This window comes from Hyla sarda, chromosome 1, assembly GCF_029499605.1.
Source record: "Hyla sarda isolate aHylSar1 chromosome 1, aHylSar1.hap1, whole genome shotgun sequence".
Classification (NCBI taxonomy): Eukaryota; Metazoa; Chordata; class Amphibia; order Anura; family Hylidae; genus Hyla; species Hyla sarda.
In genome coordinates, this window is record NC_079189.1 from 262,053,044 (window position 1) to 262,076,632 (window position 23,589).

At 44.1% G+C, this 23,589-nt stretch overlaps 1 protein-coding gene across 1 annotated transcript in view; it reads right to left on the reverse strand.

Annotated features, from left to right (window-relative positions):
• GIPC3 (GIPC PDZ domain containing family member 3) overlaps positions 1-10,300 on the reverse strand; it is a 186,479-nt gene extending 176,179 nt beyond the window's left edge. Inside the window, exons 1-2 of the mRNA XM_056571276.1 lie at positions 9,674-10,300; positions 7,565-7,750 (exon numbers count right to left, since the gene is read on the reverse strand). Coding sequence (XP_056427251.1) covers positions 7,565-7,750; positions 9,674-9,937 — 450 coding nt within the window. The 5' untranslated portion in view covers positions 9,938-10,300. The remainder of the gene's footprint in view (positions 1-7,564; positions 7,751-9,673) is intronic.
• Between the last annotated feature and the right edge of the window lie 13,289 nt (positions 10,301-23,589).

Genomic DNA, 23,589 nt, shown 5'->3' on the forward strand with positions numbered 1-23,589 from the left:
GGGGGGATCCCGTTCTGCCTGATCCTGCGGGCCGGGTGTTCCCTGGGAACACAAAATCCTATACAGCTCTGCCTTCCTGGCTGTGGCCAGGAAGGGGATGCCTCGATGACGTAATTCCGCCGTAATTCTGGGTATGGTCCAGGTCCTAAGAGACTGGACACTCCCCTGCTCGGAGGACCTCGCTGGTGACAGGGGACCAGCTGCCTCTTCAAAATTCTCCGAAATATGCGACATCTCCTAAAACAAAGAATAATAGCTATCAGGCTGTGACCTGTACACCCCTACTAAATTACACCACGAGAGAGACCGACAGGAGGCGCGTGGATTGACTAGCAATCTGCCTCAAAAGTGCACAAGAACGAGACAGGTGACTAATTCATAACTTAAGAATCGCAAGCCGGACTACGAGGCGCGGGGTTGACGGGCAACCCACCTCTACCGGTAACCCTTCTGTTACATAAGAACCTAAAACTGTAGACTGAGGACTCGAGGATTAACCCGGTAACCCGCCTCACATCTTGTGACAGATCTAAGAAAGGAACACAAATAACTGCTCCACCATTACACCGCGAGAGAGACCTATGGAAAGGCGCGTGGATTGACTAGCAATCTGCCTAAAAGGTGCTCATGAATGAACAGGTGACTAACACATAACTTATCAAAGCTTACACCACGAGAGAGACCAACAGGAGGCGCGTGGATTGACTAGCAATCTGCCTCAAAAGTGCACATGAACGAGACAGGTGACTAATTCATAACTTAAGAATCACAAGCCGGACTACGAGGCGCGGGGTTGACGGGCAACCCACCTCTACCGGTGACCCTTCTGTTACATAAAAACTGCAGACTGAGGACTCGAGGATTAACCCGGTAGTCCGCCTCACATCTTGTGACAGATCTAAGAAAGGAAAACAAATAACTGCTCCACCATTACACCGCGAGAGAGACCTATGGAAAGGCGCGTGGATTGACTAGCAATCTGCCTAAAAGGTGCTCATGAACGCACAGGTGACTAACACATAACTTATCAAAAGCGAGCCAGATTACTAGGTGCGGCCAATAGTGCCTTAAGGTGTCTAAATACCAAAATGTATATGTGTATATATGTGTTTTTATTTTTTTTTTTTTTTTACTCACGGTGACTGAGCCGAAGTACAACTCAAGGCTCACTGCTTGCTGTAGGACAACTTGCTGTAGGAAAAACGCTAGGGTAACTAACCTAAGATGACAATGACATAACACATGCATTAGATACTAAAGCCCGAACCAACATTACCATAATAAAATAACGAAAGGGAAAGAGGAGAGAAAAAAAAAAAAACTTCAAAAACCCCTACCACGGTAGTGTATAACCAAGGGATAAGGAATGGAGCGCCAGAACCGTCAACCGGGTCTAAAGAAACATGACATAAACACGCATCAAGCTAACAATACATGATGACTATCACACCTATTTAAGATATTGCGAAGTACAGGCGGGCAGATGCGCCAGAATCGTTCCTGCACCTAGCTATCTATCCCCCCCCTGTGCTAGATTGTTGAGGTTGCTCTACTAATTTAATGAAGAAACCCCCCCCCCCTTTTTTTTTTTTTTTTCGGATGCATGTACTGACCTCCATACACAGGAAAGGGGGAGTGAGGACCCCTCTCCTACCCCATCATGCAGTACCCCTCAGAACTTATGGAGCCCTCTACCAGCACTGGCAGGAAGCGCACCCTACGCCGCTCTGCTGTTGCCATGGAGATCACTAGGAAGTGGATCGGCGCGCCAACTGCCAGAGCCGGCCGTGACCGGAGCACCTGCTGATCAACCCCCCCCCCCCCCCCCTCTTATTTAGCAACCAACAACAGCCCGGGGGACGTGGTGAGCATAAAATTAAGCCCGGCACCGACACCCGCATATGAGACACATCTGACACGTACACGCTGGCTTCTTGACATATAGCTCCGGACCTGTGGGGTAAACAAAGTACACGTGCAGACGCCGCTCTGCACGTGTAGCCGCCCGTCGCTGACAGTGAGATCCTGCATGCGGCCGCCTCAAGGGAGCTTGGTACGGGTGTGAAGCCCCCTTTCCCGGAGTAAAACTAGCTTAGGAACATAGCAGAGCTACGCACTTACCTGCCCTGAGACTTTCCTGGACGACTGGAGCCGGAACCGGAAGTCCGGATGCGTAGCCTGATCGGGAGCCGATACTCTGTGCCGTAAGCTGCAGGTGATATGTAGGTACCCAACCCCTCCCAAAAATTCAATTAACTGTGCCAGCTAATTACCACATATGTCCCCCGCACAGCGCAATCACATGCCCCGCACAGCGCATGTTATATATGCCCCCTGCACAGGGCATGTTATATATGCCCCGCACAGCGCATTTATATATGTCCCCCGCACAGCGCATGTATATATGTCCCCCGCACAGCGCATGTATATATGTCCCCCGCACAGCGCATGTTATATATGCCCCGCACAGCGCATGTTATATATGCCCCGCACAGCGCATGTTATATATGTCCCCCGCACAGCGCATGTTATATATGTCCCCCGCACAGCGCATGTATATATGTCCCCCGCACAGCGCAATCATATGCCTTGCACAACGCATGTATATATGTCCCACACAGCGCATGTATATATGTCCCCCGCACAGCGCAATCATAAGCTCCCGGTAGCGCTATCATTGACAAGCATTTTATTAGCAGAGCATCTCTCTGGGAAGCCGGTGCCCGATGCTCTGCTAATGCTCTGCTTCTGAGTGATAGCGCTTCAGAGGCATATGTGTATAGAAGCGAAGTGGGGACCAGACATATAGCGTTATCTGGTCCCCACTTTGCTTCTATACACAATTCTCCTAAGTACAAACACCAAAGTTGCCCCATCGCCTCCCCCCATCCCTGTTGTTATAATTACCTGTTCCCGGGGTCCACGATTCTTCTGGTTCCGGCGCCGTCACTGTGCGCACTGACGGTGACGTCACGTTGAGGACGTCACTCGTCATTGCGCATCGCAGCGCACAGTGACAGTGCCAAGCCAGAGGGATCACGGACCCCGGGAACAGGTATTTATAACACTGGGGATGGGGGGAGGCGATGGGGCAGCTGTGGTGTTTGTACTCAGGAGGATTGTGTATAGATAACGCTATGTGTCTGGTCCCCACTTCGCTTCTATACACATATGCCTCTGAAGCGCTATCACTCACAAGCGGAGCATTAGCAGAGCATCAGGCAGCGGCTTCCTGGAGAGATGCTCTGCTAATAAAATGCTTGTCAATGATAGCGCTACCGGGAGTTTTTGATCCTAGCATGCCCACACAACTTTTTGCTGTCGGGGCATGCTGGGATTTGTAGTTTTACAACATCTGGAGGGCCACAGTTTGCAGTGGTCTCTATACTGTTGCTCTCCAGATGTTGGAAAACTGCAAATCCCAGCATGCTGGGAGTTGTAGTTGCGATCCCTCCAGCTGTTGCATAACTACATCTCCCAGCATGCCCTTCGGCGATCAGTACATGCTGGGAGTTGTAATTTTGCAACAGCTGGAGGCACACTAGTTGGAAAATATTGAGTTAGATAACAGAACCTAACTGAAGGTTTTCAAAACCAGTGTACCTCCAGCTGTTGCAAAAGTACAACTCCCAGCATGCACGGTTTGTCAGTACATGCTGGGAGTTGTAGTTTTGAAACTGCTGGAGGTTTGCCCCCCCCCCCCCCCCATGTGAACGTACAGGGTACATTCACACGGGCGGGTTTACAGTAAGTTTTCTGCCTCAAGTATGAGCTGCGGCAAATTTTTCGCCGCAGCGCAAACTCCTAGCAGGGAACTCACTGTAAACCTCCGCCAGTGCGAATGTACCTTAAAAACACTACACTACACTACACTAACACAAAATAAAGGGTAAAACAATACATATACACCCACTTACACTGTCTCTCCCCCCCCCCCCCCCCCCAATAAAAATGAAAAACGTCTTGTACGGCAGTGTTTCCAAAACGGAGCCTCCAGCTGTTGCAAAACAACAACTCCCAGCATTTCTGGACAGCCACTGACTGTCCAGGAATGCTGGGAGTTTAGCAACAGCTGGAGGCACCCTGTTTGGGAATCACTGGCATAGAATACCCCTATGTCCACCCCTATGCAATCCCTAATTTAGTCCTCAAATGTGCATGGCGCTCTCTCACTTCAGAGCCCTGTGGTATTTCAAGGAAACAGTTTAGGGCCACATATGGGGTATTTCCGGACTCGGGAGAAATTGCACTACAAATTTTGGGAGGCGTTTTCTCCTTTTACCCCTTATGAAAAGGAACAGTTGGGGTCTACACCAGCTTGTTAGTGTAAAAAAAAAATGTTTTACACTAACATGCTGGTGTTGCCCTTTACTTTTTATTTTCACAAGAGGTAAAAGGAAAAAAAGATCCCCAAAATTTGTAACGCAATTTCTCCTGAGTACAGAAATACCCCATATGTGGGCGTTTTTACAATTTTTTCATCAAATTTTGGAATTTTTCATGAAGAAATGATGCAAGTATTGACAAAATTTTACCACTAACATAAAGTAGAATATGTCCCGAAAAAACAATCTCGGAATCAGAATGAAAGATAAAAGCATCCCAGAGTTATTAATGCTTAAAGTGAAAGTTGTCCTACAGTGAAAAATGGCCTGGTCCTTAAGGGTTGAAAATTTTTTTTCCAGCGGAGTACTCCTTCAAGACATTACAAAGTACAATTGTTCCCCCAAAAAACAATAACACTAATACAGGTATAGATGAAAAAATAAGAGTTATGACTATTAAAGTGCAAGGAGGAAAAAAACAAAACTGCAACAACTAAAAGTAGCCCATTCCTTAAGGGGTTAGGAACCACACACTGTTACTGAATAATAGCCACTATATAGAGTTTCTCATACAATAACCATATAGTGGTAGATACCATATCAAAGTGATTACAGTACAGTTAAATCTAGTGACCCACAGTGGATATCATTTGGGAATTGTTGTCTTTCCTTTTCTGCTCATTACAACCCAGGCAGCCATGTAGACTTTTTCCAGCTACAGCTCATTCCTGCAGAATCTGCTGGGCAAAAACCTTAGGCTTCTTTGCGTTATCCCCCTCACACAGTAAAAAGGTAGGTCAGTAAGTAGGTAGTTTCCCCCAGTAAATAGGCCCACCCTGTAGGTAGCTAGGTCCTCCAAGTCAGTGTCCATTTGCCAAAAACAAAACAAACTCACCTTCTCCCTCTCAAATTCATCATTACCTTATTTATTTTTCACTCTGGTGCAGGCAGCACAGTGAATTAACCCCTTAACGACCACGGACGTAAAAGTACGTCCTGGTTTGGCAGTACTTCGCGCACCAGGACGTACATTTACGTCCTGTGTATGACCGCGAGCATCGGAGTGGTGCTCACATCATACACGGCAGGGGACCCGCTGGTAATGTCCGACATCCGCGATCATGCAGCGGTCTGCCATTAACCCCCTTAGATGCCGTGATCAGTACAGATCACGGCATCTGCGGCAATGCACATGTTACCATAGATGATCTGATCATCTGTAATGGCGATCCCATCATCTGTAATGGCAAGGGGAGGTCCCCTCACCTGCCTCCGTCTGTCTCCTGCTCTGGTCTGAGATTGAGCAGACGATAACCGATAATACTGATCAGTGCTATGTCCTATGCATAGCACTGAACAGTATTAGCAATCAAATGATTGCTATAGATGGTCCCCTATGGGGACAAAAAAAGTGTAAAAAAAAGTTGGAAAATGTAAAAATAAAAAGTAACAAAAAAGTGAAATATACCCCAATAAAAATGAAAATTGTCAGTTTTTCCCATTTTACCCCCAAAAAGCATAAACATTTTTTTTACCGTAAAGTGTACAGTGTGAAAACGAAACCCTCCAAAATGTGCAAAATTGTGGTGTTCATTTACATTCCCTCCCTAAAAAAATATTTTTTGGGGTTCGCCATACATTTTTTGGTAAAATTAGAGGTTTCATTACAAAGTACAATTGGTCACGGAAAAAACAAGCCCTTATATGGGTCTGTAGATGGAAATATAAAAGAGTTATGGATTTTAGAAGGCGAGGAGGAAAAAACGAAAATGCAAAAATAAAATTGGCCTGCCCTTAAGGTTAAAATGGGCTTGGTCCTTAAGGGGTTAATATCCATGCATGTGTCTGCAACTAGGATGGGGAACAGAAGTCCTGTGCCTCTTATAGGTCAGCAGTGTGTGACCTACAAAATCAAGTGAAGGAGCAAACATCCACTGGCTCCTTGCTCTGTCAACTGCATATGGGTCCTAAAGAAGCATTTACAGTTGAAAGCAGCAGTCACCCACCCAGGAATCAGGGACTAGTGCCCTGGATTTCCCAGTGCTAGCAACCACCAGTGACTTGATCCCACCCTCTTTTCCTCAAGCTGGATACGTGGTGGTGGTTCCCTGTCCTGCAACCCTACATTGCCCCTACTTTCTCCCAAGTGGTAAAGGTCCTCAGGTGCTAGCCCTAGGTGCTCTTCCTTTAATTTGGCTTTATTCTGACCCTGCAACACAGCAGGAAAAATAGAGCAGAACAAGTCCTCCAGAGCAATACATGCCCTTTGTAACCACTCTCCAGTGATGAGAATCCTATTAACTTATTTCCCTAATAGGGTACATGAAAACTAGATAACCCCTTTTAGGGTCTGTTCACACGTACAGTATTCTGCACAGTTTTGATGCACAGAATTTTCTGCTGCAGATTTCAATGTAAACTCAATGACTGAGCACAGCTTCTAATCCTGCGCATCAAATCTGCTAAGAATACCTTACGTGTGAACAGACCCTTAAAAGGGAACCTGTCAGTTAAGCTTTTCTGCCCTGTCCTGTAGATTGATAGTCTTTTACCTATCACTGTATAGGTAAAAATATGTCATTACCAGCTGGTGGGCAGAGACAGATGCAGTGGTGACTATTTGTGGGCGTCCCCCAACTTACCTGCAGTCAATTTACATATTTGTCATTTACAATAAAAATATGCAAAGTATCACCAAAAAAGGCATAGGTACTGCTTATTCATAAGTTTATAAATTTAGGCTTTGAGGGTCTATTCACTTCATACAGTATCCTGCAGTTTTGATGCTGTGATTAGTCAGTTAGATTACATTGAAATCTGCAACATAAAATCTTAAACTTCAAATCCTGTGCATCAAATATGCCCTGGATACTGTACATGTTATAAGACCCTAAGGCTAAGTTTCCACTAGGTTTTTTTCTGGCAGTTTTTGGAATACTGCCACTGCAGTTTTTGAGCCAAACCAGAAGTGTATTCAAAAGGAATGGGAAATATAAAGGAAGGACTTCATACTTCCCTTATGGATCCACTTCTGACTTTGGCTCAAAGACTGCAAGAAAAATAAACAAGTGGAATCCTAGCCTAAGGGAAGCATAAATAGGCTAATAGATCCACTTTAATCAATTGCTTAAAAAATTGGTTTTCATTGTATATTATATTGTTGGATAAATTGATGGGAATTACACATGCTCTTTGATTACATTAATTTTTTTTTGATCATAAAAACTTTAAAAATGTACCTTTATAAATGCATATCCAGCTCCATTATCAGTAATTGTGAGGCCCAAGGCATCTTCTGTTTTGGTGATCTCAACTTCTTTGGTTTCTCCTCTAACATGTGCAAAGATAAAATCTTCCAAACCAATCTGACCACCAAGAAGCTTCTGCATGTCCACTTTGTGCGTGTTCAATGTGCAGAATAAAATCTATGCAAAAAAAGTAACCATATATATATGTAGTTTAAGAATATCTTGATAATTGGTTATACGTTTCCTTGGCTGTTCTAAATTGGAACATACAAGATTCATACAAAACATTTAATAAATGATACCACAATTTTTGATGTCATCTCACAAATCACTAATACAGATGAACTCAGTCTCACTGTTACTTTTATTCGGAAATTCAGCCAAAATTTACTGCCCATTGATTTCAGTGGGTTTCCGCAGTCCCATTCAGAAAGCGGATTGCTCGCCGTGGAAATTCCACTTTCAGCAAAAATGTAAGATCAGTCTTATATTGTGCAGAATTCAAACCCCCGCGATCTATAACTTATCCCCTATCCTTTGGATAGGGGAGAGGTTATATTTCACTGCACTACTCCTTTAAGGCTAAGTTTCCACACAGATTTTTTCCTGGCATTGTTTGGAATACTGCCACTGCAGTTATTGAGCCAAAGCCAGAAGTGTATTCAAGAGAAATAGGAAAAATAAAGGAAGGACTTACTACTTCCCTTATGGATCCACTTCTGACTTTGGCTCAAAAACTGCAGTGGCAGTATTCCAAAAACTGCCAGAAGAAAACCTGTGTGGAAACTAAGCCTAATAAAGATGTGGTGTTCAAACTCCTTTCTTCCCTTAAGGGTATGCGTTCCCACTACGGAATCTCCGCTTGCTGAATTCCGCAAGCCGAGTTTCCGCCTGGCGGCCGCTGCCGGAAGGGTCTTCAGCGCTAGGGCCGTGGGGCACTGAGCCGTCACCACTGACGGCTATGGAGTGCTCGCGGAATCCGCGCAAAAAAATGAACATGTTCTTTCTTTGCGCGGAACAATTTCAGCGGCGGAATTGTCCGCCGCAAAAATTCCGCAGTGTGAACGGGTCTCGCGGACACTCATTCACACTAATGTTAAGTTTCTGCAGAATTCCTTAGTGTAAACGTACCCTAAGGCTAAGTTTCCACTTGGTGTTTTTTTTCTGGCAGTTTTTGGAAAATTTTTGAGCCAAAGTCAGAAGTGGATCCATAAGGGAGGAGAAGTATAAGTCCTTCCTTTATATGTTCTATTTCTTTTGAATACACTTCCAGCTTTGGCTCAAAAACTGCAGTGGCAGTATTTCAAAAACTGCCAGAAAAAAAACCAAGTGGAAATTTAGCCTTACACAACCAAATGATTAAAGGTTGCCCTGCTTATAGGTACTACTGGGAAAGCTCACTTTCACAGACTTATCTTCTGCTAAGGGTACGTTCACACGGGCGGATTACCTGCGGAATTTCCACAGCAAATACACTGTGGTAATTCTGCAGGTAATCCGCCCGTGTGGACGTACCCTAAAAGGGTTTTCCAAGATTTTCAAAAATTTTACGTGAGGATGGAAAAAAAGAATGTGTGCAATGTTTGTTGCCACAGCAGACCCAGCAGAGGAAAACTGGAGTGGCGATGGCAGATTTATGGATGTGCAGGTTTCTGGGGGGGTTTTCAAGCTGGTGGCACTGGAGTAGCAGCAAATTTATAGGTGAGTAAGGGTTTTTTAAATCCAAATGATTAGACTTTATCTTAGATCAGACAGAGTGGGTAGTAGTAGTGAAAAGTATGCAGTCTTTATTACAGTGGGAGGCAGATAATAAATGTATCTACACATACTACTTGTATATATATTTGTAAATTCAATAGGATTACTGAGATGGAAATTTATGTTTAGAATTATTGCTTGTAGATGGTAAGCTCTCGCAGATAGAGTCTCCTCTACTTCTGTACCAGCCTGATTTTCTTATATATTTGTGGGTTTGCTCTTGTCTCATGTTATATTTTCATTCCCCAGCCCAGAATATGTACAGCACCATGGAATTAATGTAAAATGAATGAGAATGTTTGACATACCCTAATAAATGTAAAACAATAGTAAAAAGCTCACCTCTGTTGGAGATATGTTGAACACCTCTGCAATTTTGGCATAAAGTTCTTTGACGTTGGTAAAGCCCTCAATTTTTCCAGTTGGGCTGCCATGAGCAAGTTGAGTATGGAAAACCAGCCTTGGTCGAACTCTTGGTGGGTGAGGAGGTGCTGCAGTGCCCTGCGTTGAATCAGCTGGTACATTTTGTCTGGTTTCCTTTGACTTGTGTGTTGTCTCTCTTGGGCCATTGCATTCTTTCTGCTCAGGATCTACTCCGTTCTCCATGAATTTCGTTTCTTGTTGCTCTGAGTCTTTTTTTTTGCTCTCCTGTCTGATTTGCGCAGTTTCCCCTCTTTGCCAAAAAGGTGTGGTAAGACACAAAGAAGCTGATATCTTTGGACAGATAAATAATTAATGCTAGGCTGCTCTGAGCATACACCTTGTAAAACAATCCCTCATAAAGAGCAGTAACTCAATCCCACAGCTCAGGTGGTTCTTCACCGCTCTGTCAGCTCTAAACTCATGGGATAAGAAAACAATGAGGTATAGCTGTGGATGTGCATGGAAAAATGTTCTCTCTAGAGGCACGTCACTTTATTTATCAATTAGACAAACTCCAATTAACTCCTTCAGTCATGGCTACAGATGGCGTTGTTTATACTGTATGTAATATCGGATTGTCTGCTTCTGTAAAATACATATAGAACTAGAGGGGGGGGGGAAAAAAAGCAAATATGAAAGCCAACAACAAAACTGCTTGCTGTGAAAAAAAATATTTTGCTAAAAATGTATAGTACTGAATATATACTTTTAGACATATGTGTTAATTTAGAAAGCCCCCAATTGATAAGGAATAAGTGGTTGACTTATATTTCAGCAAAAAATCATGTAGGGAAATTGGTTGGAAACTTATGCACTGGGGGTCTTTGCAAAGCCTGTGGTTGGGTGTTGAGTTTAGCAACGGGGAGAGAGGAACAGGCTTAATAAGAAGGGCTACAGAATAGAAAAATGACACAAGGAAGAAACATTAACCTTGATTAAACACCGTTCCAGCCAAAGCCAAGCCTGTGTAGACATGTGTTAATGTATTGTGCCCCCATCTTGGACGTGTTTCCAGTGATCTTTAGCAAAGAAAACTGCGAGTTATTTCAAGTTACTCCTTTGTCCTTCACCTGTCCAAGCTACATGGTCTGCATTGAGAAACAGGAGAAATCTGTAATAAAACTATGTGTAATTAGATTGCATTGCATATACCGCTATGTACTGTTGTCCTTAGGCTATCATCAGGGCTGTATATGACACTAGGCACTGGTGGTCCAGAGCCTATGGCCACATCTTGAGGGGGTGGTGGCACTAGGATACAAGCAAAAAAAAAGTTTTTTCACCCCCTTTCCTCCCCTTGCTGCAGACTCGCCTTTAAATGGGCATTGTCAGATACCTTTTTATATGTTGTGCATCTTGGTAAAACATTAACCTTTCTACTATACTTCATTAGAAATTTTTATTTCCTTTTAATAGAAATCATGGCTTATAAAATCATGGCTTTGTCCAAGCTGAAGCACAGGCATTGACAAAGTCCAGTAAGTGACGGTGGGCTAACACTTCTTTGTGCTCTTCCTTGTCAGATAGGACAGGAGAGAGCACAGAGGAGTACTATCAGACAGGAGAGAGCACAGAGGAGTGCTATCAGACAGGAGAGAGCACAGAAGAGTATTATCAGACAGGAGAGAGCACAGAGGAGTCCTATCAGACAGATGAGAGCACAGAGGAGTGCTATCAGACAGGAGAGAGCACAGCGGAGTCCTATCAGACAGGAGAGAGCACAGAGGAGTACTATCAGACAGGAGAGAGCAAAGAGGAGTATTATCAGACAGAAGAGAGCACAGAGGAGTGCTATCAGACAGGAGAGAGCAAAGAGGAGTACTATCAGACAGGAGAGAGCACAGAGGCGTACTATCAGACAGGAGAGAGCAAAGAGGAGTATTATCATACAGGAGAGAGCACAGAGGAGTGCTATCAGACAGGAGAAAGCACAGAGGAGTGCTATCAGACAGGAGAGACCACAGAGGAGTATTATCAGACAGAAGAGAACACAGAGGAGTCCTATCAGACAGGAGAGATCACAGAGGAGTACTATGAGACAGGATAGAGCACAGAGGAGTCCTATCAGACAGGAGAGAGCACAGAGGAGTGCTATCAGACAGGAGAGAGCACAGAGGAGTCCTATCAGACAGGAGAGAGCCCAGAGGAGTGCTATCAGACAGGAGAGAGCACAAAGGAGTGCTAGCCCACCCTGACATACTGGACTGTGTCCATGCCTGTGCTTCAGTTTGGACAAAGCCATGATTTCTATAAAAAATAAATAACATTTTCGTATGAAGTATATTAGAAAGGTTAATATTTTGCCATGATGTACAACATATAAAATGTTTTTGGATCTGTCCATTTAAGTACGATGTCTTTTCAAGGGAGTTGAATGCTGCACACTGTCAGAACTTTAGTATACAGAGAGATGAAGAGAACCTATTTTCTGCCTGTACAAAAAAGCGCTGCTCTGATTGCAGTAGCGTCGCCATGAAATATTCCCCATCAAGGTCAGCCAGGCAATCAGCATTGGTGCGGTGGCCAGTGTGATTCGCAGGGCCGGTGTATCAAAACTTTACTACACGGGCCGGTCCAGGATTCATTTAACCCCTTAAGGACGCAGGACGTAAATGTACGTCCTGGTGAGGTGGTACTTAACGCACCAGGACGTACATTTACGTCCTATGCATAACCGCGGGCTCCGATGCCCGTGTCATGCGCGGCTGATCCCGGCTGCTGATCGCAGTCAGGGACCCGCCGGCAATGGCCGACGCCCGCGATCTCGCGGGCGTCCGCCATTAACCCCTCAGGTGCCGGGATCAATACAGATCCCGGCACCTGCGGCAGTGCGCGATTTAAATGAACGATTGGATCGCCCGCAGCGCTGCTGCGGGGATCCGATCATTCATAATGCCGCACGGAGGTCCCCTCTCCTTCCTCCGTCCGGCTCCCGGCATCTCCTGCTCTAGTCTGTGATCGAGCAGACCAGAGCAGAAGATGACCGATAATACTGATCTGTTCTATGTCCTATACATTATACATAGTATTGCTATGAATAGTCCCCTATGGGGACTATTCAAGTGTAAAAAAAATGTAAAAAAATTGTAAAAGTAAAAGTAAAAAAAAGTGAAAAATCCCCTCCCCCAATAAAAAAGTAAAACGTCCGTTTTTTCCTATTTTACCCCCAAAAAGCGTAAAAAACATTTTTTATAGACATATTTGGTATTGCCGCGTGCGTAAATGTCCAAACTATTAAAATAAAATGTTAACGATCCCGTACGGTGAACGGCGTGAAGGGAAAAAAAAAAAAGTCCAAAATTCCTACTTTTTTAATACATTTTATTAAAAAAAAATTATAAAAAATGTATTAAAAGTTTTTTATATGCAAATGTGGTATCAAAAAAAAGTACAGATCATGGCGCAAAAAATGAGCCCCCATACCGCCCCTTATACAGAAAAATAAAAAAGTTAGAGGTCATCAAAATAAAGGGATTATAAACGTACTAATTTGGTTAAAAAGTTTGTGATTTTTTTTAAGCGCAACAATAATATAAAAGTATATAATAATGGGTATCATTTTAATCGTATTGACCCTCACAATAAAGAACACGTCATTTTTACCATAAATTGTACGGCGTGAAAACGAAACCTTCCAAAATTAGCAAAATTGCGTTTTTCGTTTTAATTTCCCCACAAAAATAGTGTTTTTTGGTTGCGCCATACATTTTATGATATAATGAGTGATGTCATTACAAAGGACAACTGGTCACGCAAAAAACAAGCCCTCATACTAGTCTGTGGATGAAAATATAAAAGAGTAATGATTTTTAGAAGGCGAGGAGGAAAAAATTAAAACGTAAAAATTAAATTGTCTGAGTCCTTAAGGCCAAAATGGGCTGAGTCCTTAAGGGGTTAACTATAAGACGTGCCTATAGTTAAATGCAACTCTCTGCTGATTGACACAGTGAAGAGCCATTGGCTCCTTGCCCTGTCAGTCATTCTTGTGGCTGCCACAAGAGATCTGAGCATCATTTCCTCTGCCCCCCGACACATGAATGATGCCAACACGTGTCAGAGCACAGACCGGAGAAGAAAAGTGAAGACATGTTACGCAGGAGCCAGGTCCCCAGGCGAGTGTGTGTGTGTTTTTTTAATCTTGACTATCCAAAGAGGGCTACTGTTACTACCTAAAGGGGTTTTTATTACCACGTAAAAGAGGATACTGTTACTACCTATAGGGGGCTACTGTTTACTACCTAAAAGGGGGTACTGTTACGTCCTAAAGGGGGGTTCTATTACTACCTAAAGGGGGCCATAGTAACTACCTAAAGGGGGGGGTTCTATTTCTTCCTAAAGTGGACTACTGTTACTACCTAAATGGGAATTCTATTACTACCTTAACTCCTTAATGTCTACAGATGTAATAAGTGGTACAATAAGTGTATATAAGTCATGTACTTATTGTACCACTGATGATATTCAGCAACACAGGCTGAAACTTACACAACAGCACCACCTAGAGGGCTGCAATCGAAAGTGTCTCAGCACACTACCTGATAATTGGAATCCTTTTTGTGTGTTATATTAAATTCTAAGAAGGTAAATAAAAGTTATATTTTAGGTGGGTCTTTAGTTTGGGGGTATTTTTCCCCGGAAGGGTTATCTTCCATAAAGGGATTGGATTATTGGTTATTAATCCTGAGATCTACTGGGATATTTTTTTGGTTTGATTAGAATACATGGCAGTTGTTTAGTGTAATGTACCACCGACAACCAGCCCAAAAACGTCATGTGATGAATGAGAGTCCAAAGCAGGGATTTTATGCAACTTGAACTTTTACTTGGAGAAGGCATAAAACAGTCTTTACAAATAGCCAACTTCCACAGAGGTGACCGGGACACAGGGAACCTCTCAGGCTTGCTTGGACTTGTAGTTATTATAATGCTGATGCAGGCCACTGTACTAGTGTGCTAGTTATATTTAGTTACATAAGGGACTGCAAGATCCCCCATGGCCCGGCTGGCCATCATGATCGACATCGGAAGACGATGTCGCTTTCCATGCCATATAAAGCGGAAGATAGCCGATCGAAAAGAGCAAACAGCATAGAGCAGGACATGTACCGGCAACATTTCAAAATAATAAAGCAATTTAGGGAGGATCGTCATTTTAACCGCTGCTATACGCCCAAAAAATTATATATATTGCGACCTCAATTTCTCCAAGAGGTCTCTGAGATCATGAAAAAGGAGGAAATACGTAGAGTAAAGGGATGAATAGGAAGGGGTAAGATAGACACCCAGGTACTTAATAGAAGTTGGGAACCATTTGAAAGAAAATTTCGCACATAGGAGAGTAGAGAGGGGCAAAGGAAGGTTAAGAGGGAGAGCTTCAGATTTAGACAGATTGACCTTGTAACCCAGAGTCCACCCCATAGTCATGCAGAAACCAATCTAGACAAGGAAGAGAAAGTAAAGGATGGGAGAGAGTAAGCAAAACATCATCAGCAAACAAACAAACCTTAAATTCCCTATGGTGAATGGTTATGGCAGTGATGTCCAGGTGCCCCCAAATCATAGCAGCAAGGGGTTCGCGATACATAACGCAAAAATCAGTGGGGACAATGGACACCCCTGGCGAGTACCATTAAACAAAGGAAAGGTCGGGGAAGGATCATGAGGAAGTTTAAGAGAAGCAGTAGGGGATGAGTAAAGACCTTGCAGTGCAGTAAGGAAGTTACCAGTGATACCAAACTTCTGCAAAGTGGCGAAAAGAAAAGGCCACCCCAGACGATCAAAGGCCTTTTCTGCATCAAGGCTTAGAATCAAAGCCTGTTCAGATCTTTGATTGATCGGGTCAACATGATCCACTACCCTTCTAGTATTATCACCCCCCTGATGGCAATGTATAAAGCTGACTTGGTCCTTGTGAATGAGAGAGGGGAAAAAAGAGCAAAGGTGTACAGCCAGCACTTTAGAGAATAGCTTCATATCGGAATTAAGAAGGGCTATGGGTCCGTACCGGGCTTAGGTATCACAGCGATTAAGGAGTGCAGAAAGGATTGCGCCCCTCCCTCCCCCTATAAAGGAGTTAAAAAGAGAAACCAGCCTGGGCAGAAGGACAGAAGAGTAAATCTTATAGTATAAATAAGTGAATCCATCTAGATCGGGGGAGCGACCCGCAGGGAGAGGCTTGAGGACCTCCTGAAGCTCTCCATGGGTGATAGGAGCGTTCAAGACAGCACATTCCGCCTCCGACAGAGTCGGCAGGCCGCATCGAGAGAGATAGGAGTCAAGTTCCGAAGCATGCTCCACTGGGTCAGACGGAAGCTGAGAAGGGAGGGAGTAAAGATCAGAATAATAGCGAACAGAGACAGGAAATATCAGCAGGATGATAATGAAGAACAACTGAAAAACTGAAAAATCTTTCAAGGCCAAAGGGGATTGAGCAGCCGCACGGTCCCTCAGGCACCTGGCATAGTGTGAGCCTTATTACCCTTCTCATAAACCTCTGTTTGGCATACAACAAATGACACTTAACTTTGTGAAGCGCAAGCTCAGCCAATTGGGCCCAGGCAGCTACCAATCATCTAAGGATCGAGAGAGAAGAGGAAGACAGTAAAAGAGCCTCCAAGTTTGCAATGCAAGCTCTAAGCTCCCGGGAGCGAGCCAGGGCATCATTTTTCAAATGGGAACTAAGGGAAATACCACTGATTTTTGGGCTTCCCAGAGGACATCCCGAGAGGAAACTGAACCCTCATTGGTGGCAAAATATTCAGTCAGGCATGCCTGTATCGACTCACGGGAGGGCAGAGACTTAAGCAGAGAGTCATTGAGACGCCAATGACAGTGCCAGAGAGAAGAGGAGGTGGGAGGAAAAGAAAGAACAGGACAGTGATCAGACCAGGAAATAGGTTCCAAAGAGGCAGTTGAGAGCATACGAACCATCGGGAGGTTACCGAAAAAAATAGTCTATACGCGTATGCAACCTATGGGGATGGGAATAAAAACTAAAAGAGTGATCCATCAGGTGGTTAATTCGCCAAAGATCGTACAACGTTGAAGCTCGAATAAGGCGGCGAAAAAGCGAGGCCAAGCGTGATTGAGCCGGTGGAGGAGGGGCAGCAGAAAGGGAATGGCGATCCAAAGAAGGCAAAAAAAACAAGATTGAAATACCCCTCCCCCCAACCCCTTCCCCCCAAAAAGCCATGTAGAAGGAGGATATTTATGGAGCTTAGCTAGGACCCTACGTAAAAACGAGATCTGAGAGGAATTGAGGGCATAGAGATTACAAAGAAATATCGGAGCACCAACCAACATTCCCTCCACTATCACATAGCGTCCCAGGGGATCAATATAGGAGGAGGAGACTTGAAGCAGGCAAGATCTAGAGATGAGTACAGCAACCCCGGCTACTTTCCTATCAGAGGTAGCTGAAAAAACCTGAGGATAGAGATGATGGAGAAACTGAAAAGAGCCAGTGCGGTTAAAATGTGTCTCCTGAAGGAAATCAATATCGCCATGCAGTGTAAGCAACTCCCATTGTAAAAGACGCTGTTTAGGGGGTAGTTAAGGACCTTAACATTCAGTGAGACACACTTAGCCATCCTGAACGGGGAAAGAGAAAAAACGCAAATGAAGACTCACTCATGAGACTAAAAGCATTAACCAGGACCTACCGAAGAGGGACCCACCAACCAGGCCACAACAGGAGGAAGGGGACACAGAAAAACCTAGAAAAAGAGAAAAGTACAAGACAACAGAAAACAAAACACCAAATAAATAAAATAAAAAAGGAGGGGACAATGCAGAGGCCAAGATGTAAGAAAAAAACTGGAAACAGAAGGATCCAAAAAAGATCCAGTCCATTGTCACAGCCTCAGGGGGCAGAAGTAGGAGAATGTTACAGCCAGAAAACCGCCACCAAAGGAGTAAAAATCCCATCCCGAGACCATTCCCAATGGACAAAAGCATGGAAAACACAGGTGGCCAAATATGCAAAAACATAGTGAGGATATAAAGCTTTTAAAAATAACTGAAGTCAGGAGAGAACCAGAGTCCAAAAACAATCCCAACGCCACCACCTAGAGAAAAATATTAAAAAATCAAAAAACAAATAGCACAACAGGTCAAGGAGGGGCCCGAGAAGAGCCTCAAGGAGGCATAAACTTCTGATTGTGCCCAGACCTACGGGACCGGACAGGCTGCCAAACCGGAGGGAGAGGAGGAGACGTCAAGTCCCAGTCCACCAGCTGAGTGGCAGGTAAAACCAGCGTAGAGCAAAAGGCCGGGAGATCGGCAATAGAACGCACAACCGCAGAGCGTCCATCCCTGCGAGCATTAAGGACAAACGAGAAACTCCACAGGTAAGGCACCTGATGAGATCACAGGACTGCTAGGAGAGGCTGGAGCATCCGCCATTTCTGTAAAGTGAGCCAAGAGAGGTCTTGATAGAGTTGGATATGGGCCCCATCAAAATCAAAGTTCCTCAGGGATCAGCCTTCGCCATGGTAGCCTCTTTAAGCTGGAAATAATGCACACAGCAGATAACATCCCTGGGAGCGCCAGAAGTGGATTTGTGGCGGAAGGCTCTGTGTGTCCTATCCAGTAAAATTTTATGGGAGCATGGCTCGCCCAGAATGAGATTAAAAATAGCCTCCAGAGTCACATGGAGATAATTCCTCTCTTGTTTCCTCAGGTAATCCCCGCACCCGGATATTATTTTGCCTCCCTCGATTGTCCAAGTCTTCAACATGAGAGTGGAGATCACTGAGGAAGTCTAGGATGTTTAACCCCTTAAGGACCCAGCCATTTTACACCTTAGGACCCGGCCATTTTTTGCACATCTGACCACTGTCACTTTAAACATTAATAACTCTGGAATGCTTTTAGTTATCATTCTGATTCAGAGATTGTTTTTTCGTGACATATTCTACTTTAACATAGTGGTAAAATTTTATGGTAACTTGCATCCTTTCTTGGTGAAAAATCCCTAAATTTTATGAAAAATTTGAAAATTTTGCATTTTTCTAACTTTGAAGCTCTCTGCTTGTAAGGAAAATGGATATTCCAAATATTTTTTTTTATTCACATATACAATATGTCTACTTTATGTTTGCATCATAAAATTGATGTGTTTTTACTTTTGGAAGACACCATAGGGCTTCAAAGTTCAGCAGCAATTTTCCAATGTTTCTCAAAATTTCCAAAATCACAATTTTTCAGGGACCAGTTCAGGTTTGAAGTGGATTTGAAGGGTCTTCATTTTAGAAATACCTCACAAATGACCCCATTATAAAAGCTGCACCCCCCAAAGTATTCAAAATGACATTCAGTCAGCATTTTAACCCTTTAGGTGTTTCACAGGAATAGCAGCAGCAAAGTGAAGGAGAAAATTCACAATCTTCATTTTTTACACTCGCATGTTCTAGTAGACCAAATTTTTGAATTTTTACAAGGGGTAAAAGGAGAAAATGGATTGTTATTTTTGTAGCCCAATTTCTCTCGAGTAAACACATACCTCATATGTCTATGTAAAGTGTTCGGCGGGCACAGTAGAGGGCTCAGAAGCGAAGGAGCGACAAGGGGATTTTGGAGAGTACGTTTTTCTGAAATGGTTTTTGGGGGGCATGTTGCATTTAGGAAGCCCCTATGGTGCCAGAACAGCAAAACTCCCCCCACATGGCATACCATTTTGGAAACTAGACCCCTTGAGGAACGTAACAAGGAATAAAGTGAGCCTTAATACCCCACAGGTGTTTCACGACTTTTGCATATGTAAAAAAATATATAATTTTTTTTCACTAAAATGTGTGTTTCCCCCCAAATTTCACATTTTTGCAAGAGTTAATAGCAGAAAATACCCCCAAAAATTTGTAACCCCATCTCTTCTGAGTATGAAGGTACCCCATAAGTTGACCTGAAGTGCACTACGGGTGAACTACAATGCTCAGAAGAGAAGGAGTCATATTTGGCTTTTTGAGAGCAAATTTTGCTCGGGGACATGTCGCATTTAGGAAGCCCCTATGGTGCCAGGACAGCAAAATAACCCCCCGTGGCATACCATTTTGGAAACTAGACCCCTTGAGGAACGTAACAGTGAGCATTTACAACCCACTGGTGTCTGTCAGATCTTTGAAACAGTGGGCTGTATTATCTTTTATTTGCACAGCCCACTGTTCCAAAGATCTGTCAGACACCAGTGGGGGGTAAATTCTCACTGCACCCCTCATTACATTCCGTGAGGGGTGTAGTTTCCAAAATGGGGTCACATGTGGTTTTTTTTTTTTGCGTTTGTCAAAACCGCTGTAACAATCAGCCACCCCTGTGCAAATCACCTCAAATGTACATGGCGCACTCTCCCTTCTGGGCCTTGTGCGCCCCCAGAGCACTTTGCGCCCACATATGGGGTATCTCCGTAGTTGGGAGAAATTGCATTACAAATTTTGGGGGGCTTTTTTCCCTTTTACCTCTTGTCAAAATGAAAAGTATAGGGCAACACCAGCATGTTGGTGAAAATTTTTTTATTTTTTTACACTAACATGCTGGTGTAGACCCCAACTTCACCTTTTCATAAAGGGTGAAAGGAGAAAAAGCCCCCCAAAATTTGTTAGGCAATTTCTCTCGAGTACGGCGATACCCCATATGTGACCCTAAACTGTTGCCTTGAAATACGACAGGGCTCCGAAGTGAGAGTGCCATGCGCATTTGAGGCCTGAATTAGGGATTTGTATAGGGGTATTCTACGCCAGTGATTCCCAAACAGGGTGCCTCCAGCTGTTGCAAAACTCCCAGCATGCTTGGACAGTCAACGGCTGTCTGGCAATACTGGTAGTTGTTGTTTTGCAACAGCTGGAGGCTCCATTTTGAAAACAGTGGCGTACCAGACGTTTTTCATTTTTATTGGGGAGGGGGCTGTGTAGGGGTATGTGTAGTTGTAGTGTTTTTTACTTTTTATTTTGTATTAGTGTAGTGTTTTTAGGGTACAGTCACACGGGCGGGGGATTACAGCGAGTTTCCCGCTGCGAGTTTGAGCTGCCGCGCAAAATTTGCTGCATCGCAAACTTGCAGCCTGATACTCACTGTAAGCCCCCTGCCCATGTGAATGTACCCTGTACATTCACAGGGGGGGGGGGGGGGGATCTCCAGCTGTTGCAAAACTACAACTCCCAGCATGTACAGTCTATCAGTGCATGCTGGTAGTTATAGTTTTGCAACAGCTGGAGGCACACGGGTTGGGAAACACTGAGTTAGGAAACAGACAATGTTTCCTAACCAGTGTGCCTCCAGTTGTTGCAAAACCACAACTCCCAAACATTCTCAGGCATGCTGGAAGTAGTAGTTCGGCAACATTTTTAGAGCCAGATGTTGCCGAACTACAACTCCCAGCATGCTTGGAGTTGTATTTTTGCAACATCTGGAGGACTACAGTTTGCAGACCACTAATACAGTGGCTCCCAATCTGTGCCCTTCCAGATGTTGCAAAACTACAACTCCCAGTATGCCAAAACTGTCCAGGCATGCTGGGAGTTGTAGTTCTGCAACATCTGAAGGGCCAGATGTTACAGAACTACAACTCCCAGCATGCCTGGACAGTAAGGGCATGCTGAGGATGTGTAGTTTTGCAACATCTGGAAGGGCACAGTGGTCTCCAAACTGTGGACCTCCAGATGTTGCAAAACTGCAAGTCCCAGCATGCCCAGATGCCAAGGGCTGTCTGGGCATGCTGGGAGTTGTAGTATACAGGGTCCCAATACAGCAATGCATGTCGCTTTACGGCGACGTGCATTGCTGTAAAGGGCCCGACCGCGGCTGAAGAGGAACTCACCTGTCGCCGCCGCCGTCTTCTTCGCCGGGATTCGGGTCTTCAGAGACGAGGTAAGTACCGGGGCCGGTCCCCAACACTCCCCCGTCCCCCGCCGCGTCCTCCGGACTTCCAGGGTCCGGGCAGGGCGGGAGGAAGTAACCGCCCCCCCCCCCGCCCCCTGCGATTGGTCGGTTAACTAACCAGCAGGGGACCTCGCTCCTATACTTAAGCATGGTCCTGGCTGTCTGTGACAGCCGGGATCATGCAAAATTACCGGGCGGTCGGGTCAGCCCGGTATCGCCGCAGAGACCCGATCAGCCCGGTATCGCCGCAGATCGCAAGGGCGATTTCCCTACATGGCCCCCCTCGGCGTTTGCCTTGGATGCCTGCTGAAGCATTTCAGCAGGCATCCACTTCCGATCTCTGCCCGACGCGTGGCAGGGACCGGAAACCGCCAGGGCGTAAGTTTACGCCCTGGGTCCTTAAGTACCAGGGCGTCGGGGCGTAAAGTTATGCCCTGGGTCCTGAACAGGTTAAGAGGCAATAGTAGAGTGGAGTTGAGCAATGTAGGCCCTGGTAGAGTTATGGGCGTCCTCCAAGTTTTCCACCCTGTCCGAGACATGCTGCAAATCTCGGCATAGGGATGATTTCTCCCCTGCAAGTGTCCTTGACCTCAGCAATGAGCGAGTGAAAATCCACCTTTGTCAGGATCTGGGAAAGAAGTTGACTCCAGTCCAGCAGGACAGGGGAAGGAGTAAGCACACCTGAGCATGCTAAGTCCGACTCAGAGAGAGCATCCTGTACAGACTGTTCTTTCATACATTCAGGGTCTGCATATGGTTTTGTATTGTAAAGATTGGCCTGTTTGTTGGGATCTGTGTTAAGTTTCTAACCTAATCTAAGTTTTGGGGAGAGAGGGATGAAGGGTGGTGAGGGGTAGGGTTTTTTTAATGCATTTTTCAAAATGCTATGTGGATGTTGCCTTACTTGCTGTACTTTCATTCATCTTTTCTTATTTTCACTTGATAAACTTTTATTTTTATTTTTTTTAGTTTCTACAATTATACTTTATTTAGAGTATATAATATTTATATATAATATATGAAGCTACCGCACTTTGTTGAACTGTTAAAGGATTGTCCTGACTCTGGGTAAAACTGTTAACCCCTTAAGGACTCAGGGTTTTTCCGTTTTTGCACTTTCGTTTTTTCCTCCTTACCTTTTAAAAATCATAACCCTTTCAATTTTCCACCTAAAAATCCATATTATGGCTTATTTTTTGCGTCGCCAATTCTACTTTGCAGTGACATTAGTCATTTTACCCAAAAATGCACGGCGAAACGGAAAAAAAAATCATTGTGCGACAAAATCGAAAAAAAAACGCCATTTTGTAACTTTTGGGGGCTTCCGCTTCTACGCAGTGCATATTTCGGTAAAAATTACACCTTATCATTATTCTGTAGGTCCATACGGTTAAAATGATACCCTACTTATATAGGTTTGATTTTGTCGCACTTCTGGAAAAAATCATAACTACATGCAGGAAAATTTTTACGTTTAAAAATGTCATCTTCTGACCCCTATAACTTTTTTATTTTTCCACGTACGGGGCGGTATGAGGACTCATTTTTTGCGCCGTGATCTGAAGTTTTTATCGGTATGATATTTGTTTTGATCGGACTTTTTGATCACTTTTTATTCATTTTTTAATGTTATAAAAAGTTACCAAAATACGCTTTTTTGGACTTTGGAATTTTTTTGCGCGTACGCCATTAACCGTACGGCTTAATTAATGATATATTTTTATAGTTCGGACATTTACGCACGCGGCGATACCACATATGTTTATTTTTATTTTTTTTTACACTGTTTTATATTATTTATGGGAAAAGGGGGGTGATTCAAACTTTTATTAGGGAAGGGGTTAAATGACCTTTATTAACACTTTTTTTTTACTTTTTTTTTGCAGTGTTATAGGTCCCATAGGGACCTATAACACTGCACACACTGATCTCTAATGCTGATCACTGGCGTGCATTAACACGCC